The sequence below is a fragment of the Arthroderma uncinatum genome, assembly GCF_011692745.1.
Source record: "Arthroderma uncinatum strain CBS 119779 chromosome Unknown scaffold1, whole genome shotgun sequence".
NCBI classification, from domain to species: Eukaryota; Fungi; Ascomycota; class Eurotiomycetes; order Onygenales; family Arthrodermataceae; genus Arthroderma; species Arthroderma uncinatum.
In genome coordinates this window covers 3,521,927-3,541,227 of record NW_022983863.1, presented here as the reverse complement: position 1 = coordinate 3,541,227, position 19,301 = coordinate 3,521,927, and the positions used below count along the sequence as shown (strand labels likewise).

The 19,301-nt window shown below is 50.0% G+C and overlaps 7 protein-coding genes across 7 annotated transcripts; 4 read left to right on the top strand and 3 right to left on the bottom strand.

Annotated features, from left to right (window-relative positions):
- Positions 1-993: 993 nt before the first annotated feature.
- Positions 994-2,219, top strand: GIQ15_01079 (uncharacterized protein; the record flags this gene model as incomplete). The annotated part of the gene is made up of 5 exons (XM_033548496.1): positions 994-1,068; positions 1,125-1,303; positions 1,374-1,568; positions 1,637-1,707; positions 1,768-2,219. The coding sequence occupies 5 exons, from the start codon at positions 994-996 to the stop codon at positions 2,217-2,219; spliced, it is 972 nt and encodes a 323-aa protein (XP_033409447.1).
- Positions 2,220-2,549: 330 nt separating this feature from the next.
- GIQ15_01078 (phosphoglucomutase) lies at positions 2,550-5,224 on the top strand (the record flags this gene model as incomplete). The annotated part of the gene is made up of 5 exons (XM_033548495.1): positions 2,550-2,597; positions 2,655-3,158; positions 3,449-3,489; positions 3,538-3,839; positions 3,912-5,224. 5 exons carry the CDS (start codon positions 2,550-2,552, stop codon positions 5,222-5,224), a joined length of 2,208 nt encoding a protein of 735 aa, XP_033409446.1.
- Positions 5,225-5,480: 256 nt separating this feature from the next.
- On the bottom strand, positions 5,481-7,085 carry GIQ15_01077 (streptomycin biosynthesis protein StrI; the record flags this gene model as incomplete). Its single annotated transcript, XM_033548494.1, has 1 exon — positions 5,481-7,085. One exon carries the CDS (start codon positions 7,083-7,085, stop codon positions 5,481-5,483), a length of 1,605 nt encoding a protein of 534 aa, XP_033409445.1.
- A 554-nt stretch (positions 7,086-7,639) lies between these two features.
- GIQ15_01076 (uncharacterized protein) lies at positions 7,640-8,683 on the top strand (the record flags this gene model as incomplete). Its single annotated transcript, XM_033548493.1, has 1 exon — positions 7,640-8,683. One exon carries the CDS (start codon positions 7,640-7,642, stop codon positions 8,681-8,683), a length of 1,044 nt encoding a protein of 347 aa, XP_033409444.1.
- Positions 8,684-9,388: 705 nt separating this feature from the next.
- On the bottom strand, positions 9,389-11,452 carry GIQ15_01075 (uncharacterized protein; the record flags this gene model as incomplete). Its single annotated transcript, XM_033548492.1, has 1 exon — positions 9,389-11,452. The coding sequence occupies one exon, from the start codon at positions 11,450-11,452 to the stop codon at positions 9,389-9,391; it is 2,064 nt and encodes a 687-aa protein (XP_033409443.1).
- A 2,226-nt stretch (positions 11,453-13,678) lies between these two features.
- Positions 13,679-15,231, bottom strand: GIQ15_01074 (hydroxymethylglutaryl-CoA synthase; the record flags this gene model as incomplete). Its single annotated transcript, XM_033548491.1, has 4 exons — positions 13,679-13,816; positions 13,876-14,456; positions 15,010-15,112; positions 15,172-15,231. 4 exons carry the CDS (start codon positions 15,229-15,231, stop codon positions 13,679-13,681), a joined length of 882 nt encoding a protein of 293 aa, XP_033409442.1.
- A 1,167-nt stretch (positions 15,232-16,398) lies between these two features.
- On the top strand, positions 16,399-19,144 carry GIQ15_01073 (glutamate carboxypeptidase 2; the record flags this gene model as incomplete). The annotated part of the gene is made up of 2 exons (XM_033548490.1): positions 16,399-18,888; positions 18,956-19,144. The coding sequence occupies 2 exons, from the start codon at positions 16,399-16,401 to the stop codon at positions 19,142-19,144; spliced, it is 2,679 nt and encodes an 892-aa protein (XP_033409441.1).
- Between the last annotated feature and the right edge of the window lie 157 nt (positions 19,145-19,301).

Below are 19,301 nucleotides of genomic sequence, written 5' to 3'. Positions count from 1 at the left end.
AACAATGCCCAAAAGCCAAAAACAAAAAAAAAAAAACAAACCGTTGTCTTGTGAAGTTCTCCATCTCCCTACGCTTACCAGGTTGATTAGTTACTCCGTACTAGGGTGTGGCATGGACTTCGTGGATAGCAACGGGGTCAAAACTGGTTACTGAACCTTGAACGATCCAGGGAACAGGGTGCGTTTAATTTCCCTAAGAGGCAAAGGCTCGACGTTTGGCTTCCCGTTTTCGTTTTCCCTTTACTTTCGTCAATCGCCTCTTCTCGTATATCTCGCCGCACGATCATGAGTTTTCGGCCTTTCTGTCCCCAGAAGGCCGGGATTCTATTTCAACCTAACTAAGCGGGTCCCTCGAAGATCTACCTCGAACGCTCATATAAACGCTAGCATCACTTTTTAGTTTAAGCCTCCTCGCATTCTCTGCTTCTTCGATGGTTCGAATTCTATTCCTGGAGCTTGACGTTGATGACCGGACCCCAGAGAGGAGAAAGGTTGCCTTATTTATGAGGAGCCCTTCCCCGGAAATCGAGTGATATTATTGTCTGGGATAGATCATACCATTCACTCATTCAACACCCCCCATCTCCTTGGGTCGTCTATCGGGTTACCTTATCAGTTTCTTTTAATACCGCCACTATGAGACGACCCCCGCCAGAGGTCATAAAGTCATGGCCAAAACCTAACCATATAAACCCCGAATTTGCAGGACCTGAGCTGGCTATTATTGGAGTGACATTCACAACGTTGTCGGTTATCGTCGTTGCCCTGCGCATGTTCGTTCGCCTTCATCTAAGAAAAGCGGCATCATGGGATGATTGGCTTATGGTAGCTGCTATAGTATGTTTGACCTTTATCCGTTCAATACACGATTGGAGCATTCACTAATCCATTTACTGTTCAGCCATGCCTAATAGGTATTTCAGTGGCAGCAATATTCAGTACCAAATACGGATGGGGTGAGTCTCTGCTCTGAGCATACTGCCTAATCCGAACATGTCTGACGGGGAAAATCACACAGGCTTTCATATCTGGGACTTCAACTTCAGCCATTACAAACAATCCAGAATTGTAAGATATCCACGATCCGGTTTTCGAGTTACCAGTCCATCCTAACATCGAGATAGACCAGCTACATATGCCAAATCCTGTTCATACCGCTTATGACCTTCGTCAAGCTGTCGATTCTTGCTTCATATCTACGGTTCTTTACGGAAAAGACATACATCAGACTAGCCTGGGCTCAAGTTGTGTTGGTTCTGGCTTGGTTTGTATGCTTCTTCGTTATGATGCTCGTCGCTTGCATGTAAGCATTCCCTCGCCTATTCTGTGGCTATTAACCGGAGGAAACGTCCTAATATGTTTATCTTATCTAGCCCTCTTACGAACTACTGGAACAACATTTTACTAAAAGGTTGCATGGACGACGCAGTAAGACTGCTACCGGGCATCTATTCCAACGCTGTGATGGACGTTATGCTGTTCCTTACTCCTTGTCCAACGCTCTGGAAGCTGCAACTACCCATCCGGGATAGAATTGTGCTTATCGTCATGATGTGTTTGGGTTTGATGTACGAATCGCTCTTCCCCACTTCCCGGACAACAGAGAAACGAAAACTAACTTGTTACTGGCAAATAGTTCTTGTGTAGCAGGATGCATCAAGTCATACTACATGTACCAAACCCTCGTGGGAACATACGATGTGACCTGTGAGTTAAAACACCAAGCTCTATACTTCTTGGGTTCAAAACTGACTCGTTCAATTATAGGGGAAGGATACAAAGTCTGGGTATGGACAGACCTCGAAACAAATCTTGCAGTAATTTGCGCTTCCGTTCCTGTCCTACGACCGCTTGCGCAGAAATACTTCCCCGGCTTGGGCTTCAAGAGCTCCAACGCCAGATCAAAGTACGCGGCGAATCGATGGGGCAACAGCGGAAACTCTGGCCCGAACCACTCTGGCGGAATTTATAAGCAGCAAACGATCCACCAGACGGTCAAGTCTCGACAGACCACCGATGATGACGAAGATGATAGCGGTTCTACCATAGCACTGAGCCCCTCGGAGTTCCCACTAACGTCGCACCCTTCGCCTCCCCGAACGTACGATACTCGACGTGGTCCCCATGGCAGCGTGCACAACGATTCTCGCAGCGGTTCACGCAACGATCTACGGAATGACTACCACCAAGATCCCCGCTATGCCGGCTATCAAGCGTGATGTGCCAGCGGGTTATTTCATTATCTCGTACGATTTTACTATTATTATCGGGTTTTTAATGCTCTCAGGCTCGGTTTATTGGAGTTTGTCTATTTTTTTTTTACCGGGATTGGCCCTTAGAAACATACCCTTTGGAGGTCTACTCTTTTTGATATATAGTTTCTTGCTTATAATTTTATTTTTTGGCGGCGAGCCGTATTTAACGAGCCCTTTTTGGCTTTCTAGACTAGATAACAGGAATATCTACCATCATCCTAACCACATTTTCTTTCACCTCTGGCCACCAGTTACATCTTTCCCTCGTCCCTCGTATAATACCCACACCTCGCAATGGCCCTCAACCGCTCTAACGAGCCCCTGGTCTGGATTGACTGCGAGGTTTGACCTCCTCTAATCATACTTTCAAAACGTCCGTATAGTTAATTCGAGGAGCAGATGACGGGGCTGGACCCAGCAAGCGACCAGATACTGCAAATATGCTGCTACATCACGGACGCCCAGCTCAACCTTCTCGAAGCCAACGGGTTTGAAGCCATCGTCCACCATCCGCAGGAGACTCTCGGCCGCATGAACGCCTGGTGCATCGATACCCACGGCCGCTCAGGCCTCACTGCCGCCGTATCATCGTCGACCACTACTGCAGACGAAGCCGCGGACGACCTGCTCGGATACATCAAGCGACACGTACCCAGGCAACGCAGCGCCCTGCTAGCCGGGAACAGCGTACACGCAGACAGGGCCTTTCTGTCTCACCAACCGTACGCGAAGGTCCTGGACTGGCTGCACTACCGCATCCTGGACGTGAGCAGCGTGAAGGAGGCCGTACGACGATGGAGCAGCGACGAGGTGCTTCGAGACGCGCCGGCGAAGAAGGGCGTACATCTGGCCCGAGAGGACATCCTGGAGAGCATCGAGGAGATGAAGTACTACCGCCAGAGGGTCTTTGCCTGTCCTATATCGTAGTCGCTGTTATGTAGATGTGTGTTTGCCGTGCATGGTGGCGGAGGTTCACAGCCAACTCAGGAGGTGGGAAGCACAACGTGATGCCCCGCGGTCCAAATGACGCACCTCTACATCTTCCCAGCTTCGTCTCTACATCTCCAACTTCTTCTTCTCTTCTCTACCTCTCACCATCTCACTATCTCCAGCTTCACTCCAGTCAATCAACTTCTCCAGTCAGTCAGCTTGATCTCAATTGGCAGTTGTTAGCTATAACTATGGCCGTCAAGACGGTGGACATCACACCCTTCGCTGACCAGAAGGCGGGAACGTAGGTGGCTCATCTCCAGCAATCAATCTCGTACTAACAGAGCTGTAGATCCGGCCTACGCAAGCGAGTGACCACCTTCCAGCAGCCAAACTACACCGAGTCCTTCGTTACGAGCATCCTGCTCTCAATCCCTGAGGGAGTCAAGGACGCCTTCCTCGTCATTGGCGGTGACGGACGCTACTATAACCCTGAAGCCATCCAGCTTATTGCCCGCATTGGAGCTGCTTACGGTGTCAAGAAGCTGCTGATAGGCCAGAATGGCATCCTGAGCACCCCTGCAGCTAGCCATGTCATCCGCAAGAGGCAGGCGACCGGAGGCATCCTGTTGACTGCAAGCCACAACCCTGGAGGTAGGAAGCACATCGTATCCCCATTCGTATCTTGCATGGAGCTAACCGAACGGCCTGTCCGCAATTAAATAGGCCCCAACGCCGATTTTGGCATCAAGTACAACCTATCAAACGGTGCCCCTGCCCCGGAATCCGTTACAAACAAAATCTACGAAGTCTCGAAATCGTTGACCTCGTACAAGATCGAGGACCTATCGGAAGTCAAGCTCTCGGAAGTCGGAACTCAGCGCTATGGATCCCTGGAAGTCGAGATTATCGACTCCACAGCCGACTATGTCGAGATGCTCAAGGATATCTTTGATTTCGGCTTGATCAAGTCCTTCCTCCAGAGCCATCCCGACTTCAAGGTCCTGTTCGACGGCCTACACGGTGTTACCGGACCGTATGGCGTTGCTATCTTCCAGAAAGAGCTTGGATTGCCCGCCTCCAGCACCCAGAACTGCATTCCCAGCCCTGACTTCAACGGTGGCCACCCAGATCCCAACCTGACATACGCCAAATCTTTGGTGGATGCTGTTGACAAGGATGGAATTCAATTCGGTGCGGCCAGTGACGGCGACGGCGACCGAAACATGATCTACGGTGCCAACGCATTCGTATCCCCAGGTGACAGTCTTGCCATCATCGCGCATCATGCAAAGCTCATCCCATACTTCAATAAACAAGGAGTTTACGGACTGGCGCGCTCAATGCCCACCTCTGGTGCCGTGGATTTGGTCGCCAAGGCTCAGAACCTTCAATGCTACGAGGTCCCCACGGGCTGGAAATTCTTCTGCGCTCTCTTCGATACCAACAAGATGTCAATCTGCGGTGAAGAGAGCTTCGGTACCGGAAGTAACCATATCAGAGAGAAAGACGGCCTTTGGGCCATCGTTGCCTGGCTTAACATTATTGCGGGCTATGCCAAGTCTCACCCTGACAAGCCAGTAAGCATTGCAGCGATCCAGCAGGACTTCTGGGGTATCTATGGACGTACTTTCTTCACCAGATATGATTACGAGGACGTTGATAGCGAGGGAGCGAAGAAAGTTATTGCCGATCTTACTGAGCTTATCAATAAGAAAGATACTTTCGTTGGGTCTACAGTTTCGGGCCGAAAGGTGACCGAAGCTGACAACTTCTCCTACACCGATCTTGATGGTAGCGTCAGCAAGAACCAGGGACTGTTCGTCAAATTCGACGACGGCAGCCGCATTGTTGTCAGACTCTCTGGAACCGGTAGCAGTGGTGCCACTATTCGTCTATACGTCGAGCGTCACGAGAGCGATGCGAAGGAGATCTCCAAGGACGCACAGGTCTATTTGAAGGATAACGTCGCGCTTGCTGTCAAGTTACTCAAGTTGAAGGAGTATATTGGCAGGGAGGACCCTGATGTCAAGACCTAGGCGGTTTCAGTCTTATTTTGACGAAGCATCTTGTGGCGAGAGAGAGAGAAAAAAAAATTATGGACAAGGAGCATGCAATATTTTATTTATCCATTCATTCGCAAGACCTAACGATCTGTTTACGAGGCAAAGAGAAACATAAGAAAATAAGCGACAAAAATTTGCTCCATAGTTATCTAGCACATACTTGCAAAAGAGATTCAATAGTTATAATTATATGCATTTACTCGGCTAGAATCCCCTAATATAGTGTCACTTAGTTCGGTAGTTGCGCAGTTTTCTTCGCCCACCAGTCATCCCATCGAACAACAACCTCATTTCGCCGTGCTTCTTCGGCTGCAAATACAACGGCGTGGCTTCGAATTGCCTCTTCCAGAGTACATCCTAGAATCTCCACCTGGCCTTTCTTAACATCCCACCCCTTATTTTCCACTGCATCAACTGCCCGGACAAAGGTTCTTGTTAATCCGTAATCTCCACCGCCATGAGACTCTGCTTCCTCAGGAGGCGGTGGGGGTATGGAGTACTTTTTCTTCTCTCCAGTCTCGAACGTGTATATATTGATCGTTTCGCCATCATATGTCATCTCGCCCAACGTCCCCGAGATACGTCCCCGGCGAACACACTGAGACTCAGTTGGCGCCACCATATGGAGCGTGGCAAGCTTCGCACCTCTACCGCCGAGCGGTGACGACGTCGTCGTCGTCGAGCCTGAGCCAGTATCATTCTGTGGTAAGGGGTCATTTCCCCAGGACATGGTGACGAATTGATCATCGCATACGCTGTTGTCGCATTCATATACACAGCGGCCGTACCAGGGCCGTGCAGCAATTTCCTCATCGCGCATGGTCTTCGTATCGTAGTCTTCGGCCAACATACCGAGAAGACGGTCCTTGGCCGTTTCCATACCATCCGTGGATAAAATGTCTTCGATCTCCGGAATGACGTTACGGATTGGGAAGCCCGTCTTACCCTTCGCCAGGCACTTGTCATTATATATCTTGACAGAGCTGTATATGCAGTCTCGTTCGATGGGGCAGGAGACACAGTTCGTACTACTCCCAGCAGCAGCGGGCTTGTTAGCTTTATTAAACTGCGCAAGCATCCCCGAAGACGTTATTGTCCGCGGTAGATGCTCCGGGTGATCTAGCGGTGCGCCCGGAGGAGGCGAGCAGAGCAGCCATAGTATGAAGTCGATATCATGGCAGCATTTAGTCAACAAGCTTCCATCTGCAGCGGCCGTTTCTCGTCGCCAGTTCCCACGAACAAAGCTATGAGAGAAATGAGACCATCCAACGGGCTCCGTATGCTCAAGAGATATAACATCCCCTATCAACCTGTCCGTAAGAAGGAGCTTGCGAAGGAGCTGGTTATGCGGGCTATATCGAAGCACATGGCCGATTGAGAATATCTTAGACGGCAACGGCGACGTCGGAGATGCATCTGTTATCGCCTTGGATGCAAGGAGCGTATCAGTCAGGGATAGAGCGAGTGGCTTTTCACACATTATATGTAGATTCAAGGGCGCGATGGCTTGAACGATTTCCAGATGCGATTCGTCCAGAGTGCAGATAAAGACGCCATCGACTCCGGTACATAATGACGGAGATGAATATGTCAGTTTACGTCTTTCTTTCTCCCATTCAAGCCAGTCCTTCCAGTCCTTGAACTCTTGTCCTGCAGCCGCTGGCTTATCACCCCAGACGTACTTTCGTCCAAATCGCTGTCGAGAATCATCGTTGGGCTCTGCAACGGCGTGGATGACCCCGTCTGTGGCATCGGTCACTGCTTTTCCGTAGGCATATCCCCTCTGGCCGGCGCCAATGACTAGGAATCGAAGCGGACCTGGTTCTCTAGACATCGTTGATATATTCAGTTGTCTTGAAGGTTGGATGTCATCTCCATGGAGGAGAAGTGAATATATAGTTATGCGTGGGTCGTATTACGCAGATTTACCCCTCAGGCCAGTTCAGGTACCATAGTATATCTACAGCGATGTTACATCTTACTTGCTGTCGGCTACTCGACGTTGATATCGCTATAAACACTTGGACTAGGACGGTGGTTGCTAATATTTTTGATTCACTGGATGACTTCTCTACTGGAAGTCAAAGGTCCTATCCTTATATTCTATCCTCCCCCTAAAGACAAGTCTAGGGATAAGACTAAGGATCAGATTAAGGATGATTTAAGGACAAGTTAGGATGACCATGATCAGTAGCCATGCCTTTCGTCTATACCAAATTGTGTTGTCCTTCCGGGTCTTCCGCTGGTGTTGATATCATAGACTACATGTGGCGATGAAAACATATATATCTTCCACCTCAAGCCTGAAATTTCTCCAACGCAGGCCTCTGGTCGAAAACGTACATCGATATCGTTCGTACGGCTGTTCCTTCATACGACTGGTTCAAGATGGATTCACAAGGCTCCCAAGACCGCCAGGAGAAGGACGAAGCCTACACGACTGTCGAGAGAGAGTACCTTGGTCAAAGAGAAAGACGAGGACAACGCCAGGGGTCTGCGATGCGAAGGAAAGATCGAGACAAAGAGCGAACGAGTATATTGTCTATGGAAAAGATAAACGATCTACCTACCCTGCGCTCTGCCTATGCCGATTTGTTTCTTAGTATAAGACGCAGCACTTCACGCGACGGCCAACGAAGTTTCGTACGGGGCATCGAGTCAGCTTATGGAGTGAAAAGGGACGGAAAGGTCACCAGATACCCCTGCATCCTTGATGGAGGCTGGTATTTTCGCGCTTATTACGCGGCGACTCATATATTTCCTCCGTCATACGGGCAGAAGGCCATGACACACATCTTCGGGAAAGAGGCGAATGGGGAGATCAACTCAGCCAGAAACGGACTCTTTCTCCCTCGTGTCTTCAAACGGGCTTTCGATACATACCGGGTGGCTATCGTGCCTTTAAACATACAAAGCCGCAAAGAACCACGAGAATGGAAGATCGTTTTGCTAGACTATTCTCTTAAAGATTTCCCTGAATCGAAGGGTACGACATTTGGAGATCTACATAATAAGCAGTTAATCTTTGCAACAGATGCACGACCCCGAGCTCGATACTTTTACTTCCACTTTCTTCTTGCAATGGTCACCAGTCATCGCGCCCTGAAGAGCACTGGTGTTATAAAGAGTGAGTTACCAGATATGATAATGCTAGAGTTGACTAGGGCATGGGGAAAGGATGGGAGATATCTTACAGACAATATAGTTCGTGGTTTTATCGAAACGGCAGGGAATGAACTTCCGGGCGAGCTGCGAAAGAATATATCGAGTCAAGGATTTATGCCATCCGAGCCAGAAGACGAAGTCTCCGATATTTGTGAAGCTGTCAGAGCCATGGACCTGCGCAGTGACGATGAGGATGAAGAAGATGAAGCCTATATGGGCGAAGGAGAGGAGAGTGATTGCACCGATGACGAGGACGATGGAGGATAAGAGGATTGCGGATTGGACCAGGAAAAGAATGAATGAACCACACTACTAGATAAGGCTGCCAAAACCGAACTAAACAGTTTATCAGTTTAATACTTTTTGGTCTGCCTCCATCTTATAAACGAGATATACCCTATAGAAGGCCGTAGGCAGATTAAACGTCAGCTAAGTTACTGAAAAACGTGAAGGAATAGGTGGAAGGCACTCTTAATTGATATTGGCTTCTGTCTTAATAATATGGGAGTAGAGAAGGGAGTATATAGGTAGTTGTAAGTATCTTTATTAGATATGGTCAATTAAGGCCTATGCTATATACCCCAAACGTCCACCGATGCAAGATGCCCCTCGAACATATGCAGTACTCCAGTGAGATGCGTGAAGCGAAGGAGATGTAGAAAGTAAATGCTGTTAACTCCAAGAAGAAAAGAAATATGCTCCCAGTAAAATATAGAAACCCAAACGGAACAAAACTCCGGCCCGTAGAAAATGCAGAAGACGAGGAAATATATCAATGGAAAGAGAGGGTGATTAACTATTATCAAACCAAATAGGGAATGTATAGGTGAGTAAGGTATGCATAGAAGTGCAAAACGTATTTTGAAACGCCGATGGATATGCGCGCAGAAAATGCCCGAGTTTTTGTCCCCAAAAAGATAAGAAAAAAAGAAAGATAATTAGCCATGTTTTCAAAACATGTAAAGCACAACATCACTTGTGCCATCGTTTTGCAGCTGCGATCTTTGCGGCTCTGGTTCTACTAGAACCGCCGCCCTCGCGACGATGCCATGCATCATGTGGCCAGACCCATCCTCGAATACGCTTAGCCTCACGTCTCTCTCGCTGCTGAGGCTCTGGAATCCACTTGTCCTTGTCATCTGGCAGAGTGCGTTGACGAGTCATGGCGCCCGGGCCACCGACATTGAGATGCCAGGATGGCTGAGTTGGGAGAGGCACGGATTTGGATAACATGAGTAGATAGTAGAGTGCCATAGTAGCTGAGAATGGACCGGAGAGGCTTGAAGGTGCTGGAGATGCGCCGCGGGACGAGCTGGAGTAATCAGATGACTGGGCGGATGAAGCGGAGACAGTGCGAGATAACCCGATGCTCGATAGCATGGGGTTGTGAGCATTTGTTGACGTCTTTGTTGCGATGGGGGTGGCAAGCTCGAGGTAGCCGAAGTATGGGACATCGTCGCCTTCGTCGCAGCCGGCGCGGACACAAACAAGCTCGATCTCGGTTATGATGAAACCATAACGGCAGGAGTGTTCTCTCATGCAGCGCTGCAAGTGAGAAAGGCCATTGAGATACTCAACGCGTCGATGAGGTTGTTCGTTGCGCATTCCGGTGTTCCATCGGTTGAAGCTCTTGACTATACCGACAATGCGGCCACGGGGGAGACCAGATGGTGTCTGCTCGGTATCGCTGGCGTAGTTGGCGAGGAAATGAGGGTCGTTATCTCTATTCGCTGGGTTGATTGGAGCTGGATACAGGGATAGGCAATTGCGGCCTTGGGATACGCGAAGAGCAGCGTTGACTCGAGGAGCATAGACATCGCGGATCAGATCGGTAAGTGAAAATTCAGAATCGGGATATAGCCGAGATGCAGGAACGTTGGTCAATGGAAGGCACTCCTGAGCAACATGTGTCGTAAGAAGCTGGGGAAAGCGAGGAATGGAGCTCATTTCATCAAGAGAAAAAGAAGACCACTGTCGTAGATTTCTAACATCCCACCAAAAGTGTGCCTGGTTCACTCGATTGGAGGAGTAGGATAGATTTTCGACTAGATTGATAGCCTGGGTTGGAGCATTCAAGTACTCGAGAAGAGTGGTAGATGCAGAGGAGGATGAGGAGGAATACTCCATTGGCGGGGCAAGGGGGGCTGGAGCAACGGAAACAGGGGGAGGAATAGAAGCGTCAGTAGCAGAGACTCCCAGAAGCCTTGCGGTGACATCTGAAAAGCCATAGAAGTTTTCCTGTGTAACCGCTACCTCGGAGGTAGGAGCATATGATTCTGAGGCAGTCGAGTAGGAGGTTGTTGGGTAGGTGGGGGCAGGGTAGGTGCTTGGGTAAGTGGAAATTGGATAGCCAGATGCTGGGTAAGTCACTGATGGATCACCTGCCGCTGCATAAGAGCTCGTTGGATAGGTAGGTGTTGGGTATGTAAAGGATGAAGCAGAAACAGGGGTCGTCGGGCTGTACTGCGAAAGATATTTGGGCATTTGGCGGTAGGTAGGGTACCCATAACGGCTCAGGGTGGCATCGTCAATGCTAGAAGCAGATGGGTTTCGTGAATGGGAGGCTCTTTTCCGTGAGTTGGTTGGAGCAGCGGACACCGGAGACATGGCAGTCGCCCCAAGATACGTGCTATATGAGGTTGGGGTGGTGCAGATAGGAGAAACCAAGGAACAATCGACAGTGTCAACTGCCCTACGCGCAACGGATGGGCGCGAAGCAGGATAAGGGGCAAACCCGGGGGGATTCTGGGTCGCTGACAAGGCCTTTCGGGTTCGCTGTGGGCTATAGTGCGATTGCGGCTCAACTACGATATCCTGTGGTCTGATCTTTGGCAAAAGAATAGGTCCATGTGGGCGGCCTGCCGGAGACCTACTTGGCGTAGTGATGTTGGTGATGAGAGACTCTGGTGACGAATCATGGGTATATGTAGATGAGCCTGAGGTTGTTCGGCTATGAACAGATGCAAGTAACTCCGCATCGGACATGAGAGCCCGAGGTGGAGTCGATGGCTTGTAGTAATACAATTCCGACGCCATTTGGAAGCCTCTAAAACTGTTGTTAGAATCGACGTTGCAATAGGCCAGGCTTGGACAGGGTAGTCAACATACCAATCGGAGAAAGGGGGATGTATAGTAGAACAATGAAGGGGTATAGAAAGTAGAAATTTTTATGAACCCGTGATGCTGATGCTCAAATGGACAATAGACAGAAAATGTAAATGAGATAGTAAAGAAAAGGAGGAAGGCCAGCTTCCAATGAAATGCACCGTATTCAATAGGTATACAAAAGAGAATAGTAGTCGACCAGGATCCTTGGAAATGAAAACATATGAACCAAAGAGTAGGGAATGCAAAGGAAATAGAGAAACAGGAAAAGGAAAAGTTAAGGGAGAAGTTGAGTATGGGAAATAAAATGAGCAAGCCAGAGAGAATCCGGGACGGGCATTGTGGACATTAAATCTTCAACAAGCAAAGCAAGGTCTAGCAGGAATCGCAGGGCCGGAACCAAACGAAGCTCATCGACGTGAAGATATCTGAAACGCGCAATGAATCAAAAATAAAAAAACCAAAAAGGAAACACGCGCCCATTGGCATAAAAAAAAACGTTCTTCAAAACGCTAAAGTCGAACCCTCAACCCGAGCCGCCTGGTCCCTAGAGCGGGCCTGGCCTGGGTGTCTGCAGGGAGCGCCAAAATATAATCTGATACAGATACTCCGTAGAATATGGGGGAGGTGGTCCGAGTTTCGCGCCGGCGGGAGCCAGTCGTAGCTCAGCGAGCTATACCATGTCTCCACGTCTGGGCCATCGTTCCCACGATGATCTGGCATAAACCTCCGGGTTTGTGTCCCTGAATGAGAGCTATATTTGGTCCGGCACTGCGTTACGCTGCAGCTATTTCTAGCGGAGCGTAGGCGCTATGCATAGTTTGTTTCAGGGCAGTGAGGATGCCTCAACTCCCGGGCGCCAAAGAGAGATCCATCGCATGAAATAATTTTGCCGCTTTGCAGACAAAGATAGATATGCCGGGTTGGAACAAGGCTAGTCGGACAAGGGAGCGATGGCGCCGGGGGAAAATGGGTAGATGCGACTGTTTCAGAGCCAGGAGGGGGGTCCTGGACACCCAGCATCAGTTGGCGCCCGCAGAGAAGGTAAATATAAACAACCATGGACTAAGAGGTGAAGTTCGTGATGCGACGTGCATTTTACGCGCCGCCGTGGGCGCGTTCGGGCTCGGCGGGTGTGCTGAGGCCTCTTATTGGCCCATGCCATGCTCTGACTAATCCATACTAAGCCGTATCGGGAAAGAAGGCGCTAACCATCGACCCATATTTATCCTAATCGGGAATGGGCCCGTATCACGTGCTTATAGCCCTGTGCACGTCCCTTCAAGGTCACATGATGGTCACATGACATGTATGCTTTTGCTTCTTTCTTCATGAGAAAAGGGAGGGAAGAAGAGGGAAGAGAGAGAGGGAAGAGAGAGAAGGGGAGGGAAGAGAGAAAAGAGAAGACAAGAGGTAAACCCCTGGCGATCCACCGTTCCAGCTCCTGGCGTTAACGGGCTTTCTTCCCCCTCTGATTGGGCCTCAGCTGGGACTGTACGCTTGAAATGCGTTTCATCTCTCCGTGACGCTCTGGCTTTAACCGAGTTTTATCGCCTGCAGTGACCACCCGATGGCCCGAAGGGGGAAATCGCAAACAAACATCCACCCGTTCATTCAACGCGCGATGCTGGCACGGACTTTTTACCGCTGGTCGAGCGCGTACGCCCGCGTTCCCCTCGTTATACAAAGTACAGCGACTGAAACTGCAGTGGCTTTCTGCAGTTCCCACAGAAGATGCAGAAGTAATTTATTTTTATGAAAGAAAAAATTAGATAAAATTCCATAATTAAAACTGAGCATATATCTATTCTATGCCCTAGATAGAAAAGAAAATATAACCGTGAAAAAGAAAAACGTATATGGGGAGCGAGGTTGAGGTGCCTTCAGTCACGGCCATGTGATCGATGTATATGCCCTCCCCCTTCGCCTCCCCTCCATTCCGTTCATTGGCATCATTGATAGCTCATGCTAAAAAATCGTATAATTGCGTCAAGAATTGTGATCCTCCTTCTAAGCAAGAGAAGTAGAAGAAAAAAATGTGGTAGATGTGCTTTTAGATCTCAGCTCTAACGGGTTATGCGGGTTATGCGGATTTTGGATTTTGCGGATTTTGCGGATTTTGCGCCTCGGTTCGCTATGCTGGGAAGATACCTGATTTTACGCCTTGACCTCATACTCCCTTCGGAACATGTCGTCGACCTTGGTGAGGTAGTAAGTTCCTGAGGTAAGAGTGTCAGTGCTACCGACAGGGGTAAAGTTCTTCTGCAAGTGAGCCTTTTCACGTAGCTGGCACATCTGTATTGTTCGGCATTAGTGTCTTGTAACTGTATATGAAAATGGGGTTAGTGACTTACGTCGTCGAAAACTTGGGGCTCAACAACACGTCTGGCATCAAGACGCTTTGCTAGATCCAACTGCTTGACGATGTTCGAGACGTCGCCGACAATCTTAACGCTGAACATGGAGCTGGCCAAGCCACTTCCATAGCTGAAGATACCGACGCGCTTGGGCTGAGAAGCGCTGAAAGTAACATTGCTGAGTAAGCTGACGAGTCCTCCGTAGACACTGGCGCAGTACATGTTTCCGCACTGAGTGGCCACTTCGATGGAGGGAAGAACACGGCTGTTGAATCGCTTCTTGGACAGGGCCATGAAGGTCTTTTCGATGGTCTTGTCGGTGACGGACTTCTCGTAGTCGACGGTGCGGACCTCTGGGGCAACTTCGGCGAAGCTAGGGTGTTCTGGGTGGGCTAGGTAGTCATTGTATAGCATGCGACCATAAGACTTGGCGACAAGCTTGCAGGTAGGAGCATGGAAAAGGATGTGGTCAAAGCGGTCAATGGGAGTGTCGGTCTCAGCAACGATACCGTTTGAGTCACCGTTCTGTGCCTTGAGTACCTTCTCCCTGGCGTTGTAGGCCTTGTAGCAGGCATCCACTGCTTCGGTGTAGCACCTTATAGAGTAGTGGCCGTCAACATAGGGGTATTCGCTGGTCAGGTCAGGCTTGTAGAAGTCGTAAGCATGGGTGATGTGGGATCCCCTGAGACCTGGCTCAAAGACGATGGGAGCGTCAGGTCCAATGAGCATGGCAACACAGCCAGCACCACCGGTTGGACGAGCATTGCCCTTATTGTACAGAGCAATGTCGCCAGCAACCACGATAGCATCTCTGCCATCCCAGCCGGACGATTCCACCCAGTTGACAGTGTTGAAGACAGCGTTGGTGCCACCGTAGCAGGCGTTGACGGTATCGACGCCCTCGACGTTGGTGTTGCCTGACGAAGCAAAGAGCTGCATCAGCACTGACTTGACCGACTTGGACTTGTCGAGCATGGTCTCCGTGCCCACCTCCAGCCGTCCAATCGACTTGGGGTCGATGGAGTATTTGCGGAGGAGCGAGGCAAGAGTGGTCAGGCACATAGAGTAGATATCTAGGGTCTCGTCAGCACGACTGCTTCTTGAACAACACCCAGAGAGAGCCCAGCTTACCTTCCCTATCGTCACAGAAGCTCATCTTGGTCTGGCCAAGGCCAATGGTGTATTTGCCCTCGGAGACTCCATCGAACTTCTCAAGCTCTTTCTGATCGACACACTGGAGCAGCTGTTAGTAGGCGGGTTTTAACAGCATGAGCCAGTGTATATAGCACCCACCTGGCTAGGGAAATAAATTTCCATGGCCTTGATGCCGATGTTCTGGGGCCGGGAAGACATGACTGCGGTTAAGCTGCTTCGGTGTATATCTTGAAAGTGTCAGTTGGAGTACTCCGTAGAGACGATGCCATGGACTTCAAATGAAGCCGAGCAGGGGCGCCACCATACAAAGGGGTTGTCAATTCCTCGATGGTGGTGGGGTTTCAATGCTGCCTGGGGAAGCGGTGAACAGGCATGCGCTGGCTCTGTAGTGGGGGAAGATCAACTCACGCTGGTATATGTGCAATTGGATGCTGCTCGTGTGTCTGTTCTTGTGAAGAAAGGGGGAAGAAGGTGAAGGGGAGGAAGAAGAAGAAGAGAAGAGAGAGAGAAGAAGAGGAAGAGAGTCTCCCTTTTTTTCGTCTCTCTCAACTACCCAAAACGGCCTTCCCTTAAAGAGCGACTATCGAAAGTTCTGCTGACTAAGATACTTATGCGCACGTAATCTCGTCTTACCCGATGCGGCCTAGCGCCATCACCGCGAACTGCAAGATCGCCCAAAGAGGAAAATACGTGGCAGTCATATACGGCGTATAGATACATATATAGGCAGAGATACGAGTATAGATGCATATATATGCAGAGATATGCAGAGATATAGGCAGAGACTACGGATGACAGGCTACAGGATGGATGCACTGCTCTGCTGGACGTCTGAGGGCAACCCCTTGTTCTCAGCCACACAGCCCTTATCGATAGCTCTCCAGGCGCCAGCGTTATCGGGCACGCGAGAGACTCCAGAGTACGTCTTGATCCAGTAGACCAATCGTGCAGTTGACACATAGTGATGGACGTCGAGCTAGCTGAATATAACATCTTCACTATAACGAGATTCAGCGAGCACGGAGTAACCGTCAATATCTAGTCGTAGTAAGTAAGTAAAAAGTGTAGGGCGAGACCGGCAACTAATCACCAGCCACGTGATGGCTGTGCTAAGGGGAACATCGAACATCGCGAGGAATTCAGCTACGACGATACGGAAGACAACCCAACCTGAAACCCAGCCCTTTGCCTCTAAATATTCAGCCAAATTACGCTCATTTTAACATTCTTTTTTTGGCTGGTATAACATGACCAGTAACCCCTCGACGGTGGAGCGGTGACGTCCCCCTGTTTCGCGCTTCAGATCGTCCTCTCCGCAAGGTGAGAGGCTCTCCCTTGGGGAGCTTTACGGTCCCATCCACGGCGATGGGCGACCAGAAAGTCGCATACGAGCACCTCCCTATCCCTACATATGAAGAAGCAACCTCCTCCCGCCCTTCCTCCTCCCAGTCCAGACTCGGCCCTCACGAGACGAGCGACGACGCCGAAAGGCAGGGCCTCCTACATCATGACGCGGCAGGTGAACGCAGCCAGCCGTTTAGAGGGTACCGGCCCCCGACTGTCGAGTCGGAGAGATCGAGCCTCGACTTCCTCTCGGAGAATGGGAGCTCGGCCCGTGGGTCGACGGAGCAGCTGCGGAGAGAGCTAGAGGAGATGGAAGTTGAGGATCCTCCTGCCGCCTCCTCGTCTCGGTCTCTCTTCTCAAAACGGTTTACAAACTTCAAACGGACGCTGTCATCTATAAACCTGCCGCTACGGAAGTACATTCCCTCCTTCAATTTACCGACCTTCAACTTCCGGATAGATATATGTGCTGGCATAGGGCATCAGCAGAGATGCATCATCTTACTCAGGGTCTTTGCCGTGTGCCTGGTCGGGTCTCTAGTCTACCTGCTATTCGTCTCAAATTTCTTCTCGTTCAGCAACAGGATAAACCAGGGCCAGATATATCAGCCGGAATCTGTCCGCGTGTTCCTCGAGAATAACATAAACGAAACCACCATCAGACAGAACCTCGAGCGGGCTACCAACTTTCCACATATTGCAGGAACGGAAGGAAATTATGTGCTCGCCAAATGGGTGGAAGACAGCTTCAAGTCGTTCGGGCTGGAGAGCGTGGAGCTGGAACAGTTCAACGTCTATCTCAACTACCCCAAGAAAGCTGGACGGAGAGTTGCCATCGTTGATCCTCCGGGCAAACACTGGGAGGCACAAATAGAAGAGGATAAAGTATACACGGATCCACCGAGGGAGCAGACTATGGTGTTTCACGGACTCTCCAAGGCTGGAAACGTAACAGGACCGCTTGTCTACGCAAACTACGGCTCTAGGGATGAGTTTAAAAAGCTCACGGAAATGGGCATCAACGTCAAAGGATCGATCGTTCTGGTCAGGCACTACGGAACACAGCCAGACGTGGCCTTGAAGGTAAAGGCCGCCGAGTTGGCCGGTGCCGTTGGATGTATCGTCTATTCCGATCCAGCTCAGGATGGCTTCCGGAAAGGGGATCCCTGGCCAAAAGGAAGATATATGCCAAAGGATGGGGTTCAACGGGGTGCTGTGGGACATATCTCTTTGGCTGCGGGTGATGCACTAAGTCCAGGATTTGCTTCTCGGGCAGACGAAAAGAAACGACTAGATATTTCCGGTGCTCCAGGTCTCCCGCAGATTCCAAGTATTCCCCTCTCCTGGGGTGATGCGCAACATCTCTTACAGGCTCTCAAGGGCCATGGCAAAAAGGTACCCAACGACTGGGTAGGAGGTGTTCCAGACATTGATGAGTGGTGGACTGGAAACGCGGATGCTCCCAAGGTTAACCTAGTGAACCTACAAGACGAGGTAGAGCGACAGCCTATTTACAACGTCATTGGAAGGATAGCGGGCGTCGAGCAGTCCAAGAGCAGCATCATTCTCGGCAATCATCGCGATGCTTGGTGTTTTGGAGCGATAGACCCTGGCAGCGGAACTGCGGTCCTCCTAGAAGTCGCTCGTGTGTTCGGTGAGCTCAGAGCTCGTGGGTGGAGACCACTGCGGACCATCGAATTCATCAGCTGGGATGCTGCCGAATACAGCTTTACCGGTTCAACGGAACACGTTGAGGACAGGGTCGAACTTCTAAGGGCTAATGCTTTCGCCTATCTTAACGTGGGTGTTGCTGTCTCCGGTGATAAATTCGGTGCAACGGGATCCCCCTTGTTTGAGCCGATCCTCCTTCACATATTGAACCGGGTAGCAGACCCAAAGACAAGGGCCAGTATACGGTCTTTATGGGATCAGGCTGGATCCAAGCTTGAAGGGCCCGCGGCAGATAGCGATGCTCTGCCATTCCAGACCATCGCTGGGACATCTAGTATAAACCTGAGATTCAGTGGTGACCCTTATCCTGCCCATAGTTGCTACAGCAACTTTGATTGGATGCACAAAGCTGGCGACCACGACTTCTTATATCATCGGGCCATGGGCCAGATATGGGGTCTACTCGCTTTAGAACTATCCAGTCGACCCATCTTCCCCTTCGATGTGAATGTCTTTTCAAAATCTCTCGCTAAATACGTACTCGACTTACACAATTACGCCAAAAAGATATCTGTACCCCTGAAACCGGTCCAAGGCCAAAGCGGAGACGATAACAAGCAATCCCCTAACGGCGTCGTTGACCTCACGCCTTTATATGATGCGACAAAGGCACTCAACTTTGAGGCCATCAAATTCCACCGGTGGGAAGCTAACTGGAACGCAACCCTGTATGACCAAAACGGGTTCGAGGACGACGTAACGGCTCTCCGACGCATGAGCCATAACAGCCACATGACATATTTCGAGACTAACCTTTTGGACCTCGACGATGACGGAGGCGTGAGTTATCCCAGCTACCTATTTCCCTACATACTTTTTCCGCTCCTCATCTAACCTAACGACACAGGTCCCCAACCGCACCCAATATAAACATATGATATACTCTCCTCAACTATGGCCGGAAAAGCCCGAGGATGCAACTTACTTCCCCGCCATCAGAGATGCGATGGATTCAGGAGACTGGACACAGACACAAGTATGGATCGAGAAGGTCTCGAAAATAATCAACAACGCAGCAATCAGGTTAAACCTCTAATTTATGCTCTCTGCGATCACCTGTTCAGCGCAGTGACACCGGAATCGTCGCTGCAGCGATTCAATCACGCGGCCAAACCCTTGGCCCTTCCTTCCTCGCTCCTTTCGTGTTTTGATTATGGCGCTTGTTATACTATATTGCATTGGCATCATGCTCG